General features: G+C 41.8%; 2 protein-coding genes across 7 annotated transcripts; one reads left to right on the top strand and one right to left on the bottom strand.

Moving 5' to 3' along the window:
* The first annotated feature begins 2,818 nt into the window (after nucleotides 1–2,818).
* OST4 (oligosaccharyltransferase complex subunit 4, non-catalytic) lies at nucleotides 2,819–3,540 on the top strand. Of its 2 annotated transcripts, XR_014492265.1 has the most exons (3): nucleotides 2,819–3,021; nucleotides 3,188–3,345; nucleotides 3,444–3,540. XR_014492265.1 is itself a non-coding variant. In XM_083360847.1 (2 exons), exon 1 carries the CDS (start codon nucleotides 3,189–3,191, stop codon nucleotides 3,300–3,302), a length of 114 nt encoding a protein of 37 aa, XP_083216973.1. In that variant the 5' UTR covers nucleotide 3,188; the 3' UTR covers nucleotides 3,303–3,345; nucleotides 3,444–3,540. The 2 variants fall into 2 exon arrangements, 1 of the variants encoding a protein (XP_083216973.1); XM_083360847.1 differs by lacking the exon at nucleotides 2,819–3,021.
* Nucleotides 3,541–3,668: 128 nt separating this feature from the next.
* Nucleotides 3,669–26,584, bottom strand: AGBL5 (AGBL carboxypeptidase 5). 5 transcript variants are annotated; one of them, XM_083360540.1, is made up of 18 exons: nucleotides 26,522–26,584; nucleotides 24,201–24,496; nucleotides 22,959–23,130; nucleotides 21,494–21,660; nucleotides 18,979–19,131; nucleotides 18,191–18,368; nucleotides 17,238–17,416; nucleotides 15,960–16,476; nucleotides 14,797–14,966; nucleotides 13,217–13,352; nucleotides 11,579–11,766; nucleotides 9,731–9,930; nucleotides 7,789–7,956; nucleotides 5,568–5,665; nucleotides 5,223–5,269; nucleotides 4,795–4,955; nucleotides 4,590–4,672; nucleotides 3,669–4,374 (listed from the first exon to the last, which is right to left on the bottom strand). In XM_083360540.1, the coding sequence occupies exons 2-18, from the start codon at nucleotides 24,437–24,439 to the stop codon at nucleotides 4,303–4,305; spliced, it is 2,928 nt and encodes a 975-aa protein (XP_083216666.1). In that variant the 5' UTR covers nucleotides 24,440–24,496; nucleotides 26,522–26,584; the 3' UTR covers nucleotides 3,669–4,302. The 5 variants fall into 5 exon arrangements, with proteins under 5 accessions (XP_083216666.1, XP_083216664.1, XP_083216668.1 ...); XM_083360538.1 differs by having other exon boundaries at nucleotides 3,669–4,672; XM_083360542.1 differs by lacking the exon at nucleotides 18,979–19,131.
* Nucleotides 26,585–26,627: the final 43 nt, after the last annotated feature.

The raw sequence follows: 26,627 nt of genomic DNA, 5'->3' as shown, positions 1-26,627 counted from the left end.
CAATCACATCCCATAAGGTAAAAAATAATAATCCACAATTGGAGCCTGTGCTGACAGCTGCAGCTTCATTACTGTAATGTATTGGGCTTTGTCTTGCTAAAGGAATATCACGTGGATTAAATGCTGGAAGGTTGCTCAAGCAGGGAAGCTGGCTAATGGCTCCCAGCTCCTCAGACAACCTGTCTCCAGCACCGCCATTGGCTGCCTCTAGGGCGGCAATAGGTTGCTTTAAACCTATTGGCCGCCACCTAAGGCCAGGGTATAAATCTGAGTTAACTTTTAGGAGTGTAGGCTTGAATAATTATTCATGAATAGCTTAGAATAATTTCAAGGCTTCAGTTTGTTTGATTTCTTAAAACAAGTGCACACAACTTCTTTTACCAGTTCTACTATATAGTACTAAAATTCTCACTGTGTTTATCTGTTGGTACTGTCAGCCAAAACAGTACATTATAGTGTAACAATTTCTTAATTTAAAGAATTATCACCTAATCACCTAATGCGTAAAAAATCCAGGACCCATAACTGCTGTGGAATTGAAATTTCCATGATGTCCTGACCAATTTTATTCAAGAAGTTGTGACTGTTTCAGTGTTGCTGTGGTTGTAACAGAATAACAGACTTGGAAGGGATCTTGCAGGTCTTCTAGACCATGGGTGTTAAACTCGTCACATCATGTCACGTATCACGATGTATCGCGACTCTTTTTGCATTGCTGGCAATGGGGTGGGTGCGGCTTCAGTATGATGAAACCTGCCTGCGGGTCGGCAGTTGGACACCCCTGTTCTAGACCAACTCCCTGCTCAACCCCCTACCATTTCAGACAAATGGTTGCCCAATCTCGTCTTAAAAACTTCCTGTGTTGGAGCACTCACAACTTCTAGAGGCAAGTCATTTCACTGATTAATTGTTTTTGCTATCAGGAAGTTTCTCCTTAGTTCTAGGTTGCTTTTCTCCCTGACTACTTTCCATCCGTTGCTTCTTGTCCTGCCTTCAGATGCTTTGGAGAATAGGTTGGCCCCTCTTCTTTGTGGCAGCCTTCAAATACTGGAACAGTTCTATCATGTTACCATGTTTTATTACACAGAATAACCTGTCACTGAGTACTTTAATGGAGTTTCATTTTGTTGTCTTAGTAAAATTCATCAAAATAAACTTATAGCCTATGCTGAAATATTTGTGTGTGATGGCAGCCCCATCTTGTGGTTCACTATTGTAGGTTCCCTTTTTCCTGTCTTGGAAAACGCTGCAGTCTTGTTTTCCTGTCATGTAGCATATGGTGTCTTTGTTGTTGTTTGTTGTTAGCTGTGAAGTCGTGTCCGACCCTTCGCGACCCTATGGACAATGTTCCTTCAGGTCTTCCTGTCCTCTACCATCTTCTGGAGTCCATTTAAGCTCACGCCTACTGCTTCAGTGACTCCATCCAGCCACTTCATTCTCTGTCATCCCGTTCTTCTCAATCTTTCCCAGCATTAGGCTCTTCTCCAGTGAGTCCTTCCTTCTCATTAGGTGTCTTAATTTCTCATAAACCAGAATATATTTCCCCACTTTTCAGGGAATACAGCATACCTACAATATACTGTGAATTTGAAATAAACCCTTCAAGCTATTTTTTTCTACAGTAGTTCCAAAGAATACTGTAGAAGTAGAATAATCTTTGTTTCCTAAATTGTGCTGGGATGCTGGAATATAACCCAAGAGTTATATCTACAGCCTACATCTAGCATCCTTCAAGGGGACCCCAGGGAAAGAACAATTAACTCATTAGTACCAGAAGCAGTTTCAATCACCTATAGTTCTGTTGAAAATCTGAACTATCCAGCTTTTCTATACTAATGAAACATATCACTTTGGCTTTGGCTTCCCACTCTTTTATAAAGACTTGCAGATAAAATTGAGAACTTTTTTCCCCATAGTTGCCCATTTTAATTTTCCTTCTCAAGCTAGGATAGACAGCCGATATTATAGATTCTATATAGGGACGCGGTGGCTCAGTGGGTTAGGATGCTGAGCTTGTCGATCAGAAGGTCGGCAGTTTGGCGGGTCAAATCCTGAGTGCCGCGTAACAGAGTGAGCGCCTGTTACTCGTCCCAGCTTCTGCCAACCTAGCAGTTCGAAAGCACATAAAAATGCAAGTAGAAAAATAGGGACCACTATGGTGGGAAGGTAACAGCGTTCTGTGCGCCTTTGGCGTCTAGTCATGCCGGCCACATGACCATGGAGACGTCCTCGGACAAGCGCTGGCTCTTCGGCTTTGAAACGGAGATGAGCACCGGCCCCTAGAGTCAGAATGACTAGCATGCATGTGCGGGGGAACCTTTACCTTTATATAGGAGTAGGACCTAGGCCAGGGGTCGGCAACCTCGGCTCTTTTATGACTCGTGGACTGGCTCTTTTATGACTCGTGCTGGCTCAGGAATTCTGGGAGTTGAAGCCCACGAGTCATAAAAGAGCCGAGGTTGCCGACCCCTGACCTAGGCAAACTTTTAAATGTGTGGACTTCAATTCCCAGAATTCCCTGTCCATTGCTGAGAATTTGCTTTTATTTTTAATTGGCCGGTTGGCTGATTTGTGTAAGCCGCCCGGAGGATATAAATATCTTACCTAAATGACACACCTTTTAAAGATAAATTGAAACGCGCGTGTTGCATTTCCATTTGACACTTTTGAGGGATTGGAGAGAGGGCGTCACGGAGAGACGCCACCAGCTGGACTCGCCTGTAGGACGGCCTGAGGGAGGGGGCGGGCACGCTTTCCCTTTCAGCCGCCGGGGGGCGGGGGGAGGCGCCCGGTCACGCGGTCCAGGCGCAATTCGACTCCCTGCGCCGAGGGCGGTGCGCGAGGACACGACGGAAAGAGGCGTCTCTTCAGTACTTCCGGAACTCGGTGGTTTCCGTTCCCCTTTACCCCGCAGCTTTTCTAGAGAGCGGAAGGAAAGAGCGGCGTGTCTTGACGTCGCCGGCCTGAGCCTTCGGAAGACGCAAGGAGGACGGTGGGGGAGGGGGCTGCCCAAACCGAGAGGTGAGCGGCGTTGGCTCCAGTCGAATCGGCCTTGCCACGCCTCGGCTCACTTGCGACCGCCGCTGAGGGACTCCTAGGGCCCCGTCGTCCCTTCTGGCCCTTCCAAGCCTTCCGGCGGCCAAAGCACTGGCCGTGGCGGACTAATCTCTCGGCTTTTCTCCGGCAGGATGGTGACGGACGTGCAGCTGGCTATCTTTGCCAATATGCTTGGAGTCTCGCTGTTTCTCCTGGTCGTCCTTTATCACTACGTGGCCGTCAACAATCCGAAGAAGCAGGAGTGAGCGGAATGACCGGAGCGTCCCCTCCTTACCCCCATCCCCAAAGGTAATTCAGCTGCACTTTCCCTCCCCCCCCCCGTCCACCCGACCCCCGATCGAGATGCAGTGGTTATCTCACACCCACCCCTCCTTTTCTCTTGACAGAATGCAGAGCCATCAGCACACGAAGGCCCAGACGCTATAGCTGTACTTGGCTTTGTTGAAATCCTGAAGATAATAAATGACTGGAGAATACACTTCATTTTCTGTATCAAAAGACTTGTTACCTTTGCATCGCTTCCCAAAGCAGATTCTAACCATCAGTCTCTCTTATACACAACACACACACACACACACACACACTTCAAAAGGCAGTAGGATTTCTTTTGTTTTTCTGACAAATGCAATTTATTAATAGAAACATGTTATAAGACAAACTTGTTTCAAAAATAGCTTCCAACCTAGCAACCAATTATGTACAGTGGTGGAAATAACATTGGAGGAAGGGTCTTGGCCGCGGTACTAGGCTGTAGTCAGACCAGGAGGAGCTGATCATGTTATGCTTTCCATATGTCATACACGCACCCTACACAGCTTCTTACAATTAGCTGGTTTGCTTCTTTTTTTTTTTTGAAAGGCACCTCCTTCACAAAAAACAAATTAGATGGAGTCCCAGATTTAGATGAGGATTCCTGGGAAAGAGTCGGGGGCCCATTTTCCTTTAAGCCTTCAATGTCTTGTGTAGCTGGCTACAAAAAAAGATGTGATGTGAGGCCCTTATTCCTGGCAGTCTCAAAGCCAGAACCACTGGCTGCTGTTCTAAAAAGCAGTTTTGATTTAAAAGAGGAGAGGAAGGGGGTGGGTGGGTGATTGGATCACGAACTCATCAAGTGCCAACAAGAAGGGTCTCAAGAGGTTTCTTCCACACCAAGGAATGAGTTGGAGTCAGCTGGCATGCCGTGGGGTGGTGGCACTTGAGGCGCTAGAGCACATGGGCTGCAGCTGTTGTGCCCCCACTGGCAAGTCAGGCCTCAGTGCAGAAAGACAGGATCTTGCGGTAGGTGAGTTGGGGGGAATCTGGTCGCCCAGGCAGATGCTGCAACAGAGAGAGCTGGCTCAGGGGACTAATGATGTCAACTGCAGCTATAGTGCCCCAAAGTTTCAATAAGGAGGGTGGCTACTGCCTATACAACGGTAAAGGCGTTGCTTCTTCTTCTTCTGTCTACAAGACAAGGGTTCAAGGGGATGGCAGCGGCTGCAGGTAAGGGTTGCAGCAGCAGCTGGCTTTGCCGAGCTCCCTCCTCCCCATACCTCATCCAGCAAAACTTTGGGAGGGTTGCACATAAAAAGTGATTCTTCCTTCTGACTCGTTACTGGCATTTCCAGTTGAAATTCTGTAGGGAGAGAAACAAGGTTGTATCTGTTGCCACTATCTAGTATGGAAAATCTGAGGGACTGTCCAAAAAGGACAAACAGCAGGCTTGGTAACAATACAGAATGCCTTGCAAGAGCCTACCTGGCAAGGAACTTTGTGCTGGTATCTCTGGTGGTGCATATTTCCACACCTTGAGGGAAGAGTCATCACTGCAGCTATGAAATCTCAGTAAGTGTTGAGTTTGTCCTACTGGTCTCCTGCGTATGGGGATCCGGCTTGGCCGAGGCATCAGTATATCTAAACTGCAAGGAAAATACTTTGTTGGAAGTTGTGCATCATAGTCAACCAATAACAAGGAACCTTAGGAATCCTAAGGGAATGCTGGACAGCACTAAGTATATGCACAATTTCTAGAATGGTGTTAGTTTTCTAGCTTACAGATGACTTAATATGAAGCTCTTCCAGACTTGGTCCTTCCACGTTGGTAGGCACAAAAGGGGAAATCGTACAGATCTTATTTCTACCCCAGTTTATAAAACTATTTTTTTTAATCTTCTAGTTGCTATTACCTAGTAGTTTCTGATAGTTTTTCATTGTTCAGCCGTCTTGAAAAGTTCTGCATGGAGAAAGAGAAACCAGTTGGGACAGTATCGGCAAGACACGAATTGCACGTAAAGCTTGTATGTCCAATGCTACCACAGTACTGGTACAGCTGATATTGATGATAAGAAATCACTGTGCTAGAGGGGTCCTACAATGTGTTCTTAAAGTTTGGTAATGCCAGACAACTCTTTTAACAGCCCAGTGATTGATCTCTACTGTAAGGAAAGCCCTAAACAGACTAGCAGCCTAGGGGAATACTATCTACCCATGGCAATCAAGCTCTGTGTACCAATGTAATCACTGCCCTTTACCTGTAGCAATGCTAGGCCACAAGGTGGAGGCTTCAGCTCCTCAGGGACATGCTCAGTGCTAGCCTTAGCAGCTGTACGTAGGCTGGTGCAGCTGGGTCCTGCATGATCAATGAAAGAAAAGTAAATGAGGAAGTTCATTAAGCTGAACTCCCTAGACTCTTAATTCTTAGTTGCGATTTGATTGGCAATCAGTTGCAGAAAAAGCAATACTAATACCAAAACTCCGGCAGATTTTGCTTCTGTTTGGCTTGTTTGGAGCTATGATATCAATAATACTTAGGAGTGTCGGAATGATATCCTTAACAGAAGCATGGAGGTTTGTTATATCAGATCCCTCAGAATAATATTGGCTTGGCTGTATTGTTTGGGACAGTGATTTCAGTCAAGATGCAAAGGGACTGTGATGAGTTTTCATAAGAGACTTGCTGAAATCAGGACAGCTGCTCACTTCCAACACATTAGTTCCATCAAGGCGAATACCACGGACCCGCAAACTAGTAAGAGGCTATTTAATCTGGCATGTTATGTAATTTCTGCTTATATAATTAATTCATAGTTTGATGTGTTCAGCAAAGAAAATTGAGTAAATTGAATAAATTAGTTTAAGTTGTGGGAGAGTAGCATAAATACAGCCAATGAATATTACAAAGCAAAATATATAAAAAATCTAGACCAGACATGTCAAACTCGCGATGTCACATGACGTAGCGAGACGTATCGGGACTATTTTGCCATTGTCGGCAATGGGGTGGGCGAGGCTTCCGGATGACGCATCTGACCCATAGGCCGGCAGTTTGACATCCCTGATCTGGACCATTTGGCTGGATAGTGGATTTCACAGATGTTCGATTCTATTCAGGTGATGATTTTATATTTCTTTTGTCTGCAAATAAAATACAATCTATATTTTTCAAATGTGACCATGCCTATACATATGGAGGCAAGAAATTGGGAGAGAGGCTGTATCTTCCTTAGTGAACAGTGGGGAAAAAAGTCAATTTCTGGGCCGAATCCTTAAGAAAGCTTGAAGACAGAAGCATATTTGAATAATTCTTATTTTCAGTCAAACCAAAATAAATTCAAAAGTTCAATGTTGTATTTTAAAGAACAGAGGCTCATTTGCTTGTTTCTTTTTCTCAAATTGCTGAGTCCCTGGTATAGCTTATCACACCTCCATCACTGATTGGACCCAATTTGCTGGTTTGTTTATATATTACTGCCACCTAAGACTGTAAGCTGATACAGATTTGGCTCAAACAAACCTTCTTTGCCTCCGTTTCTTCCCTCCCAAGATTTTTAATTGTTTGAGATATTGAGTTTAAATATATATATTACTCTTTTTTTAAAAAATCCCATTTATATCCTGCCCTTCTCCAAACTCAGGGCGACTTACAATTTAAGCACAAACCAATGTGCTTGGCAATAGCCTTCATTCTATGTATATGCCTGCTTATTAGGGCTTTCGCCCCCCCCCCAAGCGGCATTATTACAAAGTCAGCTTATTGCCCCCAACTATCTGGGTCCTCATTTTACCTACCTCGGAAGGATGGAAGGCTGAGTCAACCTTGAGCCTGGTGGGACTTGAACCTGCACTAATTGCAGGCAGCTGGTGTTACTTAAGGAGGCATTAGCCCACTGCTCCACCAAGGCTCTTGAGTTGAGTTATATAGGTAAAAACCTATTTGAGAAAGCCTAACATTTCTTCCAAATGATATAGAGTAAGCTGAATAAGTAAACTGTCCTGGAAGCATATAGTGAACTTTTTAAAGTCATGCTGCTTTTACCCACCATTAAGATCACAGTGATGTTAGTTCCAGTTCTGCTCAGGAATAACAGCCTTCTCTCTCTGATTATTATTTTTTTTTGATTGGAACCGCTTGAGTGGGTGAATGGGGAAAAAATGAATAGGCCCCTGTAAATGGAATGGTCTGTCCAACTTCAATGTCAAACATCTCTCTCATCCCCCAATTATGTTTAGTATCAGTAAACGTTTTTTCCAACCAACCTTGCAAGAAACTGTGAGTTGAATGGCTATGCTTACCCTTAATTACTCAGGTAATTACTCAACTGACATCTAGAAGGAACGGGTCAACAGTAAGTGACCTGTTACACCTGTTACATCACTTATCTCTCTTCTCCTGGCATACTCCCAACAGTCCATTTGATTTCTGTTGTAGAGGCACTCTTTGGCAAAGGGAGAGAGGCAAAGTGGCATACAAACCTGGTATGTTGATAGTAGTTGGAAGGGAGCAGGAGCCTAGGCTGGGAGCCAGCTGGAGATGAGAGGCGTTTCTGGTGGAACAAGGGAGGGTGGGTGCCTGGATGCTGCTCACAGCAGCTCGTAGCAAGGTCTGGTGCTGATGGCGCCTCTTCTCCTGAACTCGAGGTTCTAAGTAGGATGAGGGACAAGCAAAATGCCAGCTCTGAAAGGTCTTGGTATCACTATCCCTTAAGTTCTACTTCTTCCTTTACAGAAATTAACTATGCATCATCCCTCAGTGAAAGAAGCTTATCGACAGTAGCATAGCAAGAGACCTTTTTTTATCTTCTTTTCAACTAAGTCCAGTATCATTGTTTCAGAGTGTATTGCTATAGACCAGGTCCTCAACCTTTCTGGAACCAGGAACTGGTTTCGTGGAAGGCAATTTTTCCATGGACCGGGTGGTGGTGCAACTCTGATCCCAAGCATGCATAGATGTTGCTCGCTCACCCATTGCTTGTGTGGCCCGGTTCCTAACATGCCGCTGACTGGTACTGGTCTGTGGCCTGGGAGTTGTGGACCCTTCCTATAGACTATTACACTGTGACAAAATGGAGAACTGTATTGCATACTTAGTGCTACTGCATCCATGGAAAATATGCCTGCAATGTGTGTGTGTACTTGGGCACATGCCCAGACAAATGTACAAGATTTGGACAGGCTGAACTGGTCTTTTCAGGAACAAGGCAGAATAACCCAAGATATTACTGGAAAGCTCAAGTTTCAGAAAAGCTGACAACATTTCATCCTTGCAAGGATGCCAATTTCTTCTGCCCTCCACCACATGCAGAGACTGGTGCTTATATTGTGCTGCAGGAGTCTGGGGAGTCTGTAGGCCATCTTCACTCTACGTTACAAAGTCAGCAGGGTGTTGCTTGGGGAAGGGAGCCAGTTATAGAAAGTACAGATACATTTGCTGAGCAACACAAAACAGAGAGATTCCTTGCATTTACTGATTCCTTCCTCCTTAAGACTTGTCAAATGTTGACATTTTTTTCTTTTGCAGCAGTAGCAAGTAAAGATGCCAAGTAGAAGAATAGCTGAGTATTTGTCCTCTCTAAGCTTTACCAATGCAGAGTTTAAGTGATACAATGATGCATTTACACAACACAGTCAACATGTTATCTAAGTAACCAATCTTCTGAGTTCATTTAATATACTAAACCACTAATTACCTATAGTTATATTGTTTGTCAATGCCAGGCAGAATGTTACCTTATATACTCAAATATTTGTTTTCACCCAAGAGAAAAGATCATCATGAGTGTGGTATTCATCCACTGACTGGGTCACCTTGGATCTTACCTGGTACACCTTATATATAAGGGGAGATTTTTCTAGTATGATACAGTTTGCTACCCCCTCATTATATATATTAGGGTGGGATTTAGAGCTGAAGAATTCAGACTCGGATCCTTGCTTTATGAATAAATACTCCTGATGAACTTTATCCCCTATTAGTTTAATAAGTTATACCGGGGACAAAATTAATTGGCATAGACACTACCCTAAAGCTTCTCAGTAGGGTGAAATCAATTAATACAAAACAACAGCCTGAAGGGATAGAACAGAGTATATCTCATGAGAGGTTGAAAAGAGGAGGCTCCGTAACCTTTTTTCAAAGTACCCAACATATTGCTAGAGAAGGCCATGTTCCTGCAGCTGTCTCATGAGGCAGTAGTTCACAACTTTATCAAGTGACATCTCTATCCAGTGCTATATGCAAGTATCACGTGAAATGTGAAAGGAAAAAGGGGGCTTGGATGGCAAGATTCTTGTATGTGTTTATTTTGTGAGAAAAATTAAGAAGAAACAACGTTCTTTTAAGGCTGCCTCTTTCCACAGCACATCCATTCCCAGATCCATCTGAATGCTCCCAGCACAGATTCGTTAGGCAGCTTACCTCGCACAAGGGCCAGCACCCTTGAGGCACCTTTCCGAGGGCTCTGCCCCAAGCCCCCCAAGGAGGCAGGGGTGTGAGAGGAGCTGAAGGTGAAGCTGGGCGAGGTCTTGACCTGAGGAGTAGCTTGTTGATTGACACTACCATTACTGAAGCTCCTGGCTCGGCAGAGAGAATTCTCTGAGCTGGAAGCAGAAATCCCACTGGGAGAAAATATATATATTAAAAAAAAGAATCAGAGACAGCGCAACTCTTTCCACAATGCCCCTGCAAGTTATTTTTTTGCATCTGAGATATAAAGACTTATTCTAAAGTAGTCCTTCTGAAAACTTTTGCATGGTGCTTAAGCACAGTGTCTGAGTTCCCATATACAACTCTCAACTGTTAGTCTATTCCTCTCCTGCTCACGTCCTTTTTCTTTAAACCCCGCTCCTTACCCAGGCACTAAGCTAGAGTGATGGAGCTTAAGGACAGTTGTTACAGCACCCTGGGAGATTGATTTTTGGTTTTTAGTTTTTATATATTCTTATAGTGTTATTATAAGCTGCCCAGAGTTGTTTTAAGATGGTCAGACATATAAACCTGAAAAAACACCATAAAATAAATTCCCTCAGCCCAACTCATCTCACAGAATGTTGTGGGGAAAATAGGAGGTGGAAGGAATATTAAATATGTTCAACATCTTGAGGTGGTCTTTTTTTACAACTCTATAATCTCTTAATTCAGGGTAGAATCAAAGCGTCTAAGTGGGTCTGAAAAAAAGCTAAACCTAAAATAAAATAAAATAAAATATACAGTGATAGCTAGTTTGATGTGTAGTTATAGCTATCAGGCTAGAAACCGGGAGATTGGGTTTTAGTCCCACTTTAGATAAGCCAGCTAGGTCACTCAATCTCAGTCCTAGAAAAAGGCAAAGGCAAATCACTTCCAATAAAGTTCAGGGACTTGTCAAGGCAATCAGCAGGAGTCGAAAGGGAATCAGATACAAAACAAAATACAAAGCAACATATCTGTTAACATCTGTTAACACAGGATAAATTTGCCATGTTTCTTAAATGTAGTTCCAATCATTTCATTGCTAAAAAAATGTATTGCAGTGTTCTCTCCAGTGCAGGTATTAGAAGAGAATAATGCAGGTCATATATAATCCTTTTCTAAACAATATAGGAGAAAATAGTACTAGAACAAAGTACCATTTCTTCTCTGAAATCTGAATAGAACTGTTGTTAAGTTAGAGGAGGAGGCATTCTTCCAAATTGAATATAAATCAGTGAGGATTTCAGGGTTATCATTTAACTTCTCAGGTCCCCTTTTTAGAATATTAGCCTTTCTTCTATTCTCTTTCCAGTCACAAGGATTGGAAATGCAAGGTAATATGTGCAGTTTCAAATGCCACAAACACCTCTTCTCTCAAAGATTATTTTTTTAAAAAGCTTTGTGACAAAATAATCTGCAGGTAGAAAGATTCTATTCCATTATTAGGACTAATTGAATGGAATGGAAGGGAAGGGAAGGGTATAATAATTTTCCAGGTATTTGGTGCAGGCAGATATACTTTCCACGCAGCAAAGCTGCAAATAAAGAGACTGCGGCAGTCCAGGACTAAAGTCAGGGAAAGATTTGTGGAAAGCAATCCTGAATTCCTATAGATCAGGGGTGTCAAACTGCCAGCCCGCGGGCCAGCCGCGCCCACCCCATTGCCGGCAATGGCAAAACCGTCCCAATATGTGGCGCGAGGTCACGTGACATCGCGAGTTTGACATGTCTGCTATAGTCCTTTGCCTGTTCCAGTTCAATTTCCTATGAGCTTTACTTTTTTCACTGAACCTACATTCCCATCTGGTCACGTACTTGCCCCCCTTGGGTGGGGTTTTGGTACCCTTCCTCTTGGAGTAGCCTGTCACTCCTCTCATGCTGCGCACATGTTTCAGCATCCAGGCACGCAGATTGCTAAGGCAACTGTGTTCAGAAAGGACAATCCGAGGCCAGGGGTTGCATTCTGCCATATCCAGTGCTGCGATCGCTAAGGCCCTTCCAACCTGTAGATGGAGGATGGCAGTAGATTGTTAAAATTCAGGCCTTGTTTTTCCGCTTGTTTTTAAATCTAGAGTAGGAACCCTGCATTTAACAAAAACTGGAAATACCCACACCTTAAACAATTGCTAAGTCTACCCCTACAAATAAAGGGTGATGAGCTTTATTAAATATGTGCTTCCTAAACTTATATCATGTTGATCAATAAGAAAACAACATTGAGGCACCCTGTCACCGGCATCAATTAAACTGAAGGCCAGCCAATCTCCAGCATGTCCTTTCAGTACCAAATTGTGTGCCAATTCCATGATTCCAAATTTCTTTTGTGTACTGCACGTTTGCCTTATATGTTTCAGAGTACACAAAAGCAAAAAAAACCCAAAAACCTTGAAGACCCAGCATATTGGGTAGAACACTTTAACAGGCATAGTATGATTCCTATGCTGTTCATTGTAAATCAGCTTCCCACTTAGTAAAGGCATCATATTGTTCAATTTTCCCAATTTTAAGGTAAGGGTTTCCCCTTTCCATTCATGTCCAACTCTAGGAAGTGCTTATCTCCGTTTCTCAGCTGAGGTAGCACTGTTTGAAGACATTTCCGTGTTCATGGCTATACACCTGAGATGGATGGAACGATGTTACCTTCCCACCAAAGTGGTACTTATTCATCTATTCACATCTGCATGCTTTCGAACCGCTGGGTGGCAGGAGCTGGGGGATAATGGGAGCTCACACTGTCACAGGGCATTAGGGTCTCAAACCTGGACTATCAGCTTTTCAGCTGCCAAGCTCAGTGTCTTTAACTGCTGAGCCATTGTTATGCTCTGCTGAGAATGGATAATCTCAAAGTAAATCACTTCACATTTTACAGCAGCAGTAAATCAAAATTAACCATTTATATTTTACAGCAGCATCTGATGTTCCATCAACTGCCCGTATTCAAGGAGCCCTCACAATGAGTTTATGATAAATGATTTTTCATGTGGCTGCACTTTTCAGTCTGTGATGTGCGATTTGTTGGCATTCAAGAAAGAACAGTATCCAAGCACTTACTCCTTAATCTGAAGAGCCAGAGCAAGAAAATCTAAAAACACATCCTCGGCACAGCTCCCTGAAATGCTGAAGTTCTGGGAAACTTTGCGACATAAGAATCTGCAATTTGGCCAACTTTATAACCCCAAGATCCAAAGGCTACAAATGGCTTTCCTCTGAATTAATCATGGCATGAAGAGTTGTCTCTGTCTTTAGGGTTTGAGCAAGACAGAGTGAAGACATTGCACCCCCTTGCATATAGGCTAAATAAATAGTCCTGACAGCTCTTTGCAAATACTGCTTCCACTTCTCCCTGGATAGGAGGAGGTTTCCTAGTGTAGGAGTTTAGACTACTCTTCCACCTGCCCTGGAACATGGTGACTTAATCTAACACTGAATCTGGGCCGGGGTGGCCTGAGATACCTGCTCAAACAGTTCCACGGTGTATTTGGATGGGAATGTTGGGAGAGGAGGAGGCGTTGCCCGCCCATTATCGTGACATGCTGCTGGAACAGTATTGACTGATCTTCCTGTGTTGTAATTGCATTCCAGTGTGTAACTAGAAAACAGATGGAAAAGGTTAATAATGTTAATGCAAATTATGAACTAATTCTTAGTTTTTAATATGACACATTCTGAAAACATCTGATAGCTAACTCCATGATGAAAGGTTTTAATACACTGAATTCATAATTTTTTTCTCCCAGACTTTTTCATTCAATAGCATGACTGGGGGAAAAAACAACTTTATTATTCAACTATGTGTTAGTAAAAAGACAGATTCAGCCATCAAATAATATTATGGTTTACTGTTAGACTCTTGACATCAGAAATGGAACATTCTGCTTGCTCTGATTAAGAAAAGCATCCATTTCTCTGCACAGAGCAATGGACTGAACTGTATGACCTTTGCGATCTCTTCCAATTCTGTGATTCCCCAAAGAAGCCAGCTTTCTTTTAATTCTCTTCATTGTATCTTCCATACACCTGGAATAGCATTCAACCAATAGGAGCAAAAGGAGAGGGCCTTTAAGGGACCCCAGTGATTTTTCTCCAATTGCAGTGAATTTTAATTGTGTTAAAATTCAAGCTCTGATTTGGGCAGTTAATTATTAGTAGCTAATTCAGCTAGATTGATTGTACTCATGGTTGTTGCTTAATCTTGTTTTTCTGCGTTCCTCTTTTTTCAGTAAGTATCTTTTTATAACTAAATATTTGGTTTCACTAACTTAAAAACAAAAATTTTATTTAATTTTTCTCATCTGCCAGACCACAGTGTTGTATAGCTACTACTTGTATTTAGCACTGATGCAAGATTTGTTAAATGCTCTGTCTTCTGGATTTCTGAGCTGAGCCTAAGAGAGAGGTCCTAGGTGGAAAAGCTAAATACACCCCAGGTAGACAAATTAGAATGTATCAAAAAAGTCAATCTAACTGGTAGCAATCTATTATAACTCTCCTTTACAGGGAAATTTTTAAGGAGCTGGCTGAGAATTCTGGGAGTTGAAGCCCATACATCTTAAAGTTGCAAAGTTTGAAAACACTAACAACCAAAATGCTAATGTAAAGACCTTGGCCTCATGTTATTCCTAGATGAAAAAGAGATATGTTGGTAGCACCAAAAGGATCAGCATGTAATCATCCTAAGCAATAATATATACCTCTGCTCAAATATGGATTCTTGTCATATGTTGTTATAGATACAACTTGAAATAGTGTTTATACAAATCCCAGCCTTCCTCAGGAGGCCAACTATTTAGCACTGGGAAACTCACTCCATGGCACTAGAGTTACCACTTATGCTGCCAGGATTCCCTAATGAGCTTTCTCTCAACGTTACTCTACTTGTGGGAATTTCTTCTCTCTGGCTTCAATTTGATCTAGCAGATTCTTAAGGTGGCAGGAATTCTGTAGACATGGGCGGTATGGAAGTGGGAGAAAAGGAACAGACCTACAGAACCAATGGTTGCAATCATGAGGCAGTATCTCACTGAAGCACAAACCTGTGAATGATGCCTGAGGCCTTATAAATGGCCACACGCCCACTGCCCTCTTTTGATTGTCCATCCCGCTTGTCTTTAGCATACATATTCTTCTCTGAAAAGTTGCACCCCGTGAAATCAAAATGAGCAGAGTTCAAGGAGATGAGCTTAGGAAACAGCATATTTTCAACCTGTAAAAGCAATTGAGAAACTAGAGACACAAATCTCTTCCTATTTCGACATGCTACAGAAACAGGCAGTTTTACTTCTCGTCAGAGACACTGGCTGGGAAGCAACAATCTATTCTAGCCAAAGAAACTGAAAACAGTAATAAAGAGATTCAGCCTACTAGAGAAAGCAATTCATGGTGATTAGGTTTAACAATTGAAAAAACAAACACAGTACATGGAGTCCTCAGAAGACTGTGTGTCATGGTCAAACAACATCATCAGCATGGAAGTTATAAAAGAGAACCAACACACATTGGAACTTGACACCATCTTTTGGTCTGAATGGCACCTGAAGAAAATATTTATTGGTTTAGTCAGAGAATCTCAGTTGATTCTATTCTGTAACCCAGAGGTCCCCAACTTATGGGCCGTGGCCCACTACTGGGCTGTAGCCTCTTGGCCACTGGGCTGCATGAGTGGCTGGCAATGCACGCACGCAGGTGTGCACATTCACCCCCCTTGCACCAGTGCTAGCCGAGCCACGAGCCTCTCACCAGCACTAGCTGAGCCACAAGCCACATGCTGGCACTAGCTGACCCACGAGCCATATGCTGGCGCTAGCAGCCCCATTTGCGGAGGGTGCATGCCCACAGTCCCATTTGTGCGCGTGCACACGCAGCCACATTTGTGTGTGCACATGCATGCATAGTGTGCTTGCCCCTCCCTTTCCCACTGGGTCGTTGTAACACTCCAAACCCAGTCCTACAAAGAAGTTAATTAGAGAGAAAAGCAAAAGAGGCGTACACAAAAACATCCCCTTTTGTTTTGTCCCTGAAGCCACTTTATCTGTACATCCTTAGTAAGTCTAAACTCATTCTGTAGGAGCCAAATATGAACTCTTTATCTGCCTGTAATCCTTTCTGTCTTGTTCTTGGGATTACACAATAGAGAATTATTCCTGCAAAACCCCAATTTTGCCTGTGTTGTCCAAGGGGCTGCTAGAATATGTCTCACCTGGTAGTTCTCATCAGAAATGTTGTTCCCATACATGAAACAGCCACGCTTAGAGGCATGTCCATGCAGATCAACATAGTAAGCCAGACCACTCTGTTGAGGTGGGATGGTTTCTGGGGCTGGTGGAGGATTTTCAACTTCATTCTCACAGTGCTCAGATAACAGTTCTTTTGAAAGGATCCAGACATCATGGTCTTTCCTTCCTGGTACCTCTGAGGTTTCAAGGTCCTGGGATGAGGAGATACAGAACTCTCTGGAACAGTTGCGAAGGTTGTTTGATTTTTCCAGCTCAGAAAGAGGGATGTCTTCACTATGGGGACATTTGCGGGTAGAACGTTGATTGGCTGTTTTTGTGTTGAGCGGAGAGACATAGGTTCGCCAATCGGGAGAATCAGGCTGCATCCGGCTGTGAACATGGTGATAGAGCATGACAGCCTTGGCCCCATACACAGCAGGATGCAGCTCTGCATCAGGGTTCAAATACTGACGATTCAAATTAACTCCACGAGCATCTGTCCTGTGGGAAGCAGAATAAATCATGATGAATGGGACTGGGAAAAGATGTCTCTTGTGGATCTTGAACACTGCTACACAATATCTATCTATCTATCTATCTATCTATCTATCTATCTATCTATCTATCTATCTATCTATCTATTTTCCTGCTTTTATTATTTTTACAAATAACTCAAGGTGGCAAACAAATTAAGACATTCTTCCACTTGTGAAGGAAGGGAAATTGCAACTATTGTCTTCTGCAGCCAATATTGCCACGTCCCACATTATTTACAGACTGCTCAGTTAAATTTGTATCCTAGATTAAGAGATCCAAGCAGCCCCCGTCCTCTCCACATATGGAGCTAGGAGGCAATTACAATGTATCTGTGAAATGGAACAGACACTGATGACCATCAGACTATCCTAGTTTTCTGTTCATTAGATCAGTGGCTAGGCAGCCTTACAGGCTGAGAGATTTGGACTGGCTGTTGTTTTGAGAGCAAAGCAGATATTGCTCATGTGAACATTTAAAGTCTTTGATCTGAATCTACAATTTCCTTATAACTGGAGGAAGGCAAAGCGGAAAAACAAGGATCTACTCTAGGGAGGAGTGCCCCCTCCACATCTATTGGCCTTAGGCTGTTGCTGTTTCTCAGCCTCCAAGCAATAGCAATCTGTTGTAGAAGCTAAATGTGGATAGATTACAATCAGTCACAGGGAGCCAGTTTCTTCCTGTCCAAGACCCATCCTCCAAAGCCTACATGTCTGCAGGATATTTACCGATAGTGTCCTCGCATCACTCCATCTGGATTTAGCATAGGGATGAGCTTAAAGACAAACATACGACGCAGCATTTGGGCCCGAGGATCCTCCTCCCTCAGTATGAATTCCAGGAATCCATTGAACACAAAGCTGGAGGGTGTTTCCCCAGGATGCACTCTGCTGCTCAGAAAGAATACCTGTCACAGGGTGAGGGGATCAGGAAGAGGAGAAATGCAAAAGTATTGGTGATCTTTCAAAATCAAAAGCTTTCTAGCTTTCCTTAATGACCGTAAGCCCTGAAAATAATTTTGTTTCCCATCTGTTTATGACATAATTATTTATAATCAGTACTGCTTTACTGTTAAGTGTCACAGCACAGAAATTAAAGAGGGAGAACTATCTTCAGGATCACCCTAAGATACAAACAGAAAAGAGGAAGAGAGAAGCAAAAGGAAATAGTTTGAGCCTTAAAAGTATTGGGAAAAACATTTGAAAAAGATAGGTTTCAAAAACAGGCATTCAAAAAGCAAATAGAAACTCACAGATCACCAGAAGAACAAAGAATGTGAAAGAGAAATGTGAGAGATAAATAAATAAGCAATTACAAAGATGATTTTTCAATTAAATAAGGAAGAGGTAATTAGATCCAAAAAAGCAATGTGAAATATGAAAAATCAGAAAAAAAATTAGATGAGATCATAGAAGAAGAGCAACAAGACAAGGAAGCAAACTAAGGAGAAGTGTTATATTATCTTGATTGATGTGGGCAAAGCAATGACACGGTAATGTTGGAAGACACTTGACGGTTTATCCCCCACTGAAATAAGGAATGGGCAGTCAGAACTGCCTGCCTATCTCGTCCATAGCAGTTGTAGACCCATGGCTCTTTCTGAATAACCTATTGCATTACAGCCAGTTCAGCAGCTTCCACACCTGTGTATTCTACACCTCACACGCATCAACTAACTTACTCTCTTTCCCACAAAACAGTGTGGTCGTGGTGTGTTCTTGTCTGGGAATAACTTTTCCAGTCGAGCCTCCCGCTTCTCCTGCATGCCATGACATGATGTGATGGTGAGCAATTCCACACGTAGCTTATCCAGGGAATAGCACAACAATTCCCGATGATAATAGATGGCATCCAGATAGCTGGAGATGAAAAGAATAGAAAGGTCAATTCAGTGTAGTGTAGTTTCTCATTTACTCCAAGAGCACCACCCTTTAATTCTGTTCAAGGATCCTCATACTGACTTCTGTCTCCTCCCCAAAAAGAACTTTACACAAGGCCAGAAGGAAGCCCCCCCCAAAACAATCTTTTAAGGATTTTACTTTGGAAAAAAGAGGAAGGAACTCCTAGAGAATTCTCTCTATTGCTAGTTTTCATTCCTCGTTTTTGTCCCTTTTTCTGTTGGACTTTGATCCAAGAATCATTCCAACACTCAAGCGGAATTATTTTAGCTATCTGGTCCAGCTTGTTATCCTTGTGCAATAACGAGCCATTCCCGAAGTTTTCTACTCCCTGAGCGGATGTTCTGAAAACTGATATGAAGTGGAAGGCCGAAAGAACTTTCTGGTAGCCTCAGCCTTTCAATGGGGCCTCATTTTGAGATAACTTTATTTCTAGAAGAGATGAGAGAGGGGAAAAACTGACCATTTAGTTCTTTAAAAATTCTGGGGGCCCGATGAAGAATCTTGCCTGTCAGCTACCTCCCACTGGAGATCACCTAGGCCTGGCAAGGGAATCAAAGCAGTCACTTACGGTGTCCCCCTGCGTGGAGCCGCCGCCTTTTTCCCTTTTCCACGTCCTCCTCTAGGGCACTTTCTTGCTCTGTGGGTGGTGGGGCGCGGCTTCCCCTCAGCTTTTCTAGAGTCTCCGCCTGCCCTCCGACTAATTGTGCCATAATGTTGGACACTAGTTTAGATGGGCAAAGAAGGGTCTAGCTAAGTTTTTCTTTTCCAGACCATTCCCCCAGCCAAGTCCTCTTCATTAATTCAATCTTATCATCCCAGCTTCTCTGAATAATAAACAAGCCCAGGTGTTTCCAAAGAGGAATAAGAAAAACTGAGTAAAAGGCAAGAATTTTATCAAAGTGTGTTGGAAAGAATAAGATTAATACGGTGAGGAATTTCTTTCCATTTAGATATTCCATTTTCTTTATCCTCTTTCCTAGAGAATCGGTGTAGGATCACAGAGATTTTTTTAACTGGACTCTGAAAGAGCTATTTTTGCTTTTTTATTATTGCCACAGCTGCAAGTACACTCAACAATAGGAGACAACAAGGATTGAGGAAGAATAAGTAACCAGTAAGAACACTATCTCATCATGCTCCAGAAGAACTCCTGGTTGTCATCTATTTATTTTAAATATTTATGCCTGTTGTTTGTTTAATAGTATCCAAATTATCCTACAGAAAATGAAGCAGCAAAAATATAATGATCACAGTAGGAAGTATTGCAGATAAAAACACAGAAGAATAAAACCTCTCTCCAGCAAAATGTTTTGAAACAAATATGTTTTAATGCCAAGAAAAAGAGAAGAGGGCAAATGGGGAAAATTTTTCTTTGGGGAAAAAGTTGTAAAACGTATCTGGCAATCATTCCTCGGTACAAAGATGGGAGAGGACCCAATGAATAGCAGAAAACCCATTCTGTCCGATAAGGAAGAGGGCATTCTAAGAAGGGGCTTCTTCCACCAAGGGGCATGGTTTGCATGAATATTCTGGGGCTGGGCTCTCACCACAAATTTAATTTGATCACTAAGTTAACCCATTTTGGGGATTTGCAGGATAAACTGATACACTGAATTAAATGGACAATACCAACAAACAAAGGAAAATGAAAAAAAGTTTAGCAATGCAACCACTAGCTTTTTAAATGATCTGGTTGGAGGTATTGTTATATGTATACAGCTTATAGTTACAGATGAATCTGATCTGCCATAACTTTTCTGTAATAAAGCTTCATTTCTGACTAGAACCTGTATTGTATTTAATTTGAATTGAATTGAATAGTTTATTGGCCAAGTGTGATTAGACAGTAGACACACAAGGAATTCTTCTCCGGTACAGATGCACCTGGTGTACATGCAAGGCAACAGATAATCATGATAATACTACTACTAATAATAATAATAATACCACCACCAATAAAAGGGGGAAGTAAAGAATAAAAGGAATAAATAATAACACTGCAGCCACACTCTAGGGGGGACACACACTATTTAGAGAAGAGATGGCCTGCTGGCTTTTATAATAGACTCGGACTTTTAATACTGATGATCCAAGCCATGAGTTGCCTTTTAGAGTTAAAAAGTTCTTAAATAGTGATTCAGGAACAGGATTGTAAGTCACTGACACAGCAGAAGTTTTGCATAAAGAAGAAGCTACATTAAAACCTTAGCAACTTCAAGAGAACTAGAAAAATCTGCCTGAAACCATTTGGATCATTCCCACTCACTGTAACTAACACCAAGCTGTAGACACCTTTGGTTAGATTCAAGAGAGGCACTTTTTGATATTTATGTGAGCAGAAAAACTCTTAATTAACAAAAAAAATACTAGGTTAACTAGAAACATACACAGATAGCACTTTGTGGCTCTTCTTGGGATCTGAATGACAGCAAGAATATTCCAAGCCAAGCAACACTATGGTTACATATGTTATAAGGTGATGTCCATTTCTGATATTTTGTATTAATTATTTCTTTTTGATTTCCCACGAATCTGCATATTTGAGTTTAGGTTCTGGGTTTAAGGAGAATTACTGTAATAGAGTTCTTTTGTGCTAATGGATAGGAAATAAGAAAAAGCTTAGCATTCAGTATCTAATTGTTTACTCAATTTATAAACTTTGTTAGAACTGCCTTCACACAAACAATCTAAGAGATACAAGTGATTTACATAAAACTTGAGTCTATAACAACTGTTGCTTGGACAGAGGATCTATTTTCCTGCACACTAGAAACCCACAATACTAAACAAATATAAGATGGAAAATTTTGCTCAACCATCTCCAAACCTAAGCTTGGTGATCAAGCCCTAGCACTAATAGAGGAAGGTTTGAATGTCACCAAGACCCAGTTTGAACAGAACAATGTTACCCACTCTGTTCCCAAATGGATCCTTCCTCCTTATCGTTTACTCAGGTAACTTCAGGTAAACAATCATTTGTATATATATATGCTTAATTTACAAAGTATTTCTCCTAGCTGACTCTATAGGACATAAGACTTGCTAGGAAGGGAATGGTAGCAGTGTATCAAAACTAGAGTTACCTGCTAGGAGAGAGATGTCTGCATTCTGTAAAGTGGGCATCCAGCTGTGTCAGCATGTCCTGGCATTCTGTATATGAGTAGGGATAGCAGAAGGCAAAGTATGTGGTGGCTCCTCGACAATCCAGAAATCGGTGCACAAAAGATAAGACAAACTGAGTCTCCGCCATCTGCATGAGTTAAAATGCCCAAGGATGATCACCAGTACAAGTCGAAGCACTACAGACAACTTAGGACACAGACAGACACTAGGTTCTTCCCAGCCTGCTGCAATTCTGGTTTTCACAAATCCTTAGTTTTTTAGTATTATCTGGATCAGATGTCCAGCTCTGCCAGATATATCCATTATTTTTATATTATTATTATTATTATTATTATTATTATTATTATTATTATTATTATTATTATTATTATTATTATTATTATTATTATTATCACTGCCTTTATCAACTGTACTGTCCCAACACAACCCACCTGTTGTGATATTTTAGACAAATAAACTTAAAATACTGTTTGCACCAGGATGTTAAAATAACAATCTAGAAAAACTATGATATACAGACTGTTCTTTATTCTTTTGGGCAGTGTAAGCACATGAATGAAGGCAAATACACATGTCTCAGCATAATGTTGCGGGATCCAATCTGAATCGGTCACCGGGACCAGAGGTTTAGTCTTCCAAGTTTTTGGAATCATGCTGGAGCCCATCCTCAGGGAATTTCTCTCTCAACAGAATGTGTGTTTTGGGCTATTTTATGCATAGTATTTATGTAGTGCCTGCTTGTGTGTGGCTTCTAAAGTAATGTACAGAATAGGCTTCTAAAGTAGTGATCTCAGATGATAGGTTCAACTCTGCTATTACTGGCCACACAAAACCAGTACCACATAAATATTACGTACAGAATAGCCCAAAGCACATATTCTGGGGAGAGAGTTCACTGATGGGCTCCAGCATGAATCCAAAGCTCAGAAAACTCAACCTCTGGTCCCAGTGACCGACCCAGATTGGATCCTGTGGTGTAAGCACACATGCATTTTCTTATATTGTTAAGCAGTAAGAAGAATCATATAAGCACATATCTGTGACTCAACCAAACAGCCTGAAATTAAACCAAGCTGGTATTGGATCCTGGGATAGGTGGAAGAGGGGAGAATAAATTAATGTATTCCAACTTTTTGAAACATGGAGGAAACAGTCCAATAGAAACACAAAGCAGATAGTATCAGGACCTCTTAATCAACACTCAAGGCTTCCCTTTCTGATAATTAGATACTGCCTCTGCCATTCCTCTATTCTGAAGCCCCAAGTTGATTGTGGCTCAAATAAATTCAGTTTTCCATCCACCTCTCACATTTAAGAAAGTCACGTTCATGTCATACGTTTTTTCTGGAGGCCATCAGGATACAATCGTGCATTTAAGCCCAACCTCAGCACATCTTTCCTCAGAGTACCATGTTATGCAGTTACCTCAAAGGCAGGTCGCTCACGAATGCGTTCCCAACGGGGCTTGACAGGTACTGTCTTGACTAAGGGTGTCATTCCCTGGGAATAAAGTTTGGTCTGCTTGTTCATATTCAAAATATGAATCTTGATCAACTTGCCAGGTATTCCTCCCCTCACACTAAAGTAAAACCAGGATCTGTGGAAGAAGGGGAAAGACACAGAAGAGTTAGACAACAGCCACCCATCATTTACACTTCAGATCCCATAAACTGCATTTCTGCCCAGAAAGACCAGGCACACTTGGAAATGGGAACTGTCATGGGCTACATATTTTTTCACAGTTGACCTCCAATTTTCTGTTAAAAGAACAAACTACCTTATATCCAAATGAAAGTCATTTACTTTTCCTGTCTACCAACCTGTATTTTCCTTTTCACTGGTATTTTCCTGTGCCTATTTTAAACTGTGATGCCTTGGAGTAAGATTTATTATATTGTAGGTAACTGCTTTTGGCACTACGGCAGGCCGGGGGATGTTGGCGCTGGGGATGATGGGCGTGGAAGTCCGCGGAGGCGGGACGCGCCCTTCTGCTGCTGCTGCTGGAGCCACAGCTGGGCTTGGTGCCACAAGCCCGAAGGGGCCTAGTGCATCATCCCCTGAAGCCCACCTAGATCCCATGCTGGCTTAGCCCCAGCTATCAGGGTTAACAAGAAGCCATGATGCTCCTTGTTGTAAGCTGGACCCACCCAGAAGCCTAAGCTGAGTAGGGGTGATCTTGGCTTGTGTAAAAACATATCTGTTTGAGCAATCCGGTCTGGTCTGACGGGTTCTGTTGTAATCATTGTTTTAAGGTAACTATCTTCTGCATTTGGGCAAAATTAGGGTTTAATTTGTTTTCAATATCTGTATTGTCCATTCTGTTATTTATGTCACTGTTCACCGCCCTGAGTCCTTAGGGAGAAGGGCGGTATACAAATCAAATAAATAAATAAATAAATAAATATATGTAATGTATACATGCATGTGTGTGTGTACATATATGTGTCTCTGGGCATAAATATATGTATCAATATATAAATCAAATTAAAAGTGATAAGTTCTGGTCTGTTTAGAATAGGCTTCTAAAGTAATGATAGGTTCAACTCTGCTATTACTAAATGGAAAAAGATAGAAAGCTTGTGAGATAAAAAGGGTTAGGAATGGCTTCCTTGACAGCTCTATTCCTACAATCAGCAGATATAATAGAAATATGGATGTTGTTTTTACCTGTTCCCATTCTCATATTCTGTGTCACCACAATCTGGCTTGGTCCACACATTGAATTCATAGTCTGCAGTGGGGAGGGAGTTGCCAAACACCACTGAGGCAGAAGAAGTATTGATGCTGTTACTGCCGTTCAAATTGTTGTCACCATCACCTTCCTGGTGTTCCACTTTCTCAACATGAGCCAAATTGCCAGAGTCAAATTTGGAGCTGAACAATAGGCCACCACAGCGTATTTCCATCGTAATCTCGGTGACCAGAGTGGTTTCATCCTCCTACAATATGTTTTGAAGTATTTCCTAAAGAACAAAATGAAATGGCCACCTTTTTACCTAAAATTCCTTACTATCATATCATAATGATAAGAACACACAAAAAAACCCTCTCTTCAGTCAATATCGACTGAGCCCAAGTTTATAAAAACAAATTACTGGATCACAAAACTTATATTCTGAAGTTCCTATAAGAATAGCATTCAAATTTAACATTTTCTTATTCGATCCAGACTACCAACATCATTTTTGCCAAACCCAGTATTGAAAGTTGACTCCAAACCTGCCTTTGGAAAGATGTCGAATTTTAGCAGCTTGAATATAATCCACATGCCTGTGGTCATTTACCAAAGAGGACTTGAGACATAGCTGTCCCTAGTCAGATTGATACAGGTTACACTACTTGATTTAACTGACTGTCAGGCTCCAGGTCCCTTTACAGTGCTAGCTTTGAAATCAAAGTTATTTGTGAAGAGGGCTTTGGTCTGTCAAATATTTTTATGTGCAGAATTTTCCTTACTGCTATCCTTTTCTGTAAGAGGTCTTCTGTTCATCTATATATAAAAAGAAGGTAATAAAGCACTGTGATACCCATAGATCTATATCAGGCCAGTTCATAAATAATCAAGAGCTGGGGATGAAGAGTTAGGAAGGGTTAAATTTGTAAATGTCACAGAATGGTTTAGGAATGGAAGCAGATACCAAAGAAAACTGTGATTTAGTTGCACTAAGAGGAGGAGTATTTAAACTAATTATTTTAGCATGCTGTTTGTAAAATACCGTACACCAAGATGATGTGCAATTTTAAAATATTTCTGTATCTAGAAACAAAAAACTTAAATCTGCATATACATCATCTGGTTCTGAATGTGTAATTAATAATAGAGGTTTGTGTAAACACCTCAGTTGAAATAATTGATACAATGTACACCAAAAATGTATTGGCTAGAAATGAAGAAAGCTGCCAAACTACTATCTTTACATAGGTCTACAGAGCACTCACATGCAAAATCTGCATTTTTAAACAATTGGGGGTTTGGGGAACAAATGTAACAAAAAAAGTAATGGAAACACTTGCAAAATTCAGGTTACTGTAAATACTCTCACTTTCATAGAAGACAGCCAGTGAGATGTAGTGATGAAAGTGTTGGACTAGTACTTGGGAAGACACTAGGTGAGTTTGGGACAGTCACAATTTTTCAGCCCAATCTCACTAGGTTGGGGGGGGCAAATTAAGAGGGGGAAATGCTACATGCACACCTTAAAACTTTCAAATGAAAAGCAGGTATAAAGCAAACAAATAAATGCACATAATTAAAAGTACAAGAATTGCTGACCTACTCATCACAATGTGATATATTTTCTCCAGTACTCCAGTAAGGCTGAGTTACACATGTTTAACTTGGATTCACACAACATAGTATGCAATAAATTATCCAATAGTTTGAATAATACCAAGACTCAGTTCACTCCTTTGCATCAAGCCATAATTGGTTAATTGTGTGAACCAGGCACAATATTACTCTGGATAATATTGATTGGAAGCTAGAAGCGAGTGGCTGCTATTGTGCTAATACTGGGGCGCGCCATTTCCTGAAGAATGTTTCTATAGTAGAAAACTACAATACGGATATAATGGAGTAAAAGGCGTAAAAAACAACAAGGCCTGAGCATGTTTTTAGTCCCTGGGAGGAGACAGATTAATCCGAAGGGCTGTTACTATCTTTTGCCTAATGGCTCAGTGGATACCTGAGCGTCACACCCCCTCCATTTTATTCCCGTTAGTAGGGGCCGTTTGCCACATGGAGTCAGCCAGGTAGACGCAGAAGGGCCATTATTTTACTGTCCCCTTTATTCTTTTCCGTCCCCCTTTCCGGAACCGAAGCTTCGATGGAGAGGCAATGAAGGGAAGGTCCATAAACTCCTATTTTTATATTTTTATATATTGGACACATACACACACACACACGTGAGAACAAGAAAGTTAAAACGGATGCGACTATCGCCCCAGCGCGGCCCACTCTCCTCCCTTCTCCCCTCAAATCGACCAACCTGCTCCCGTCGCCGCCGCCAGAGGCACCGGGCCAGGCCAGCCCTACCTTCGGCCGGTTGCTCAGGCAACAACCAGGTTTTTTATCATAGGCTACGCTTCTTCAGT

This window comes from Vipera ursinii (genome assembly GCF_947247035.1).
Source record: "Vipera ursinii genome assembly, chromosome: 1".
In the NCBI taxonomy this organism is placed as follows: Eukaryota; Metazoa; Chordata; class Lepidosauria; order Squamata; family Viperidae; genus Vipera; species Vipera ursinii.
The sequence above is the reverse complement of the archived record's forward strand: the minus strand, read 5'-3'. Positions and strand labels throughout refer to the sequence as shown.

What these genes read in the sequence shown, in the direction of transcription:
- OST4 (XM_083360847.1), top strand. Translation starts at nt 3,189, where the DNA reads ATGGTGACGGACGTGCAGCTGGCTATCTTTGCCAATATGCTTGGAGTC.
- AGBL5 (XM_083360538.1), bottom strand. Translation starts at nt 24,439, where the DNA reads ATGGAAATACGCTGTGGTGGCCTATTGTTCAGCTCCAAATTTGACTCT. An exon ending in GAATATGAGAATGGGAACAG is followed by an intron (nt 23,131 to 24,200) that starts GTAAAAACAACA and finishes CTTCTTCCACAG; the next exon opens with ATCCTGGTTTTACTTTAGTG. An exon ending in GGTGCTGGCCCTTGTGCGAG is followed by an intron (nt 7,957 to 9,730) that starts GTAAGCTGCCTA and finishes CATCCTACTTAG; the next exon opens with AACCTCGAGTTCAGGAGAAG.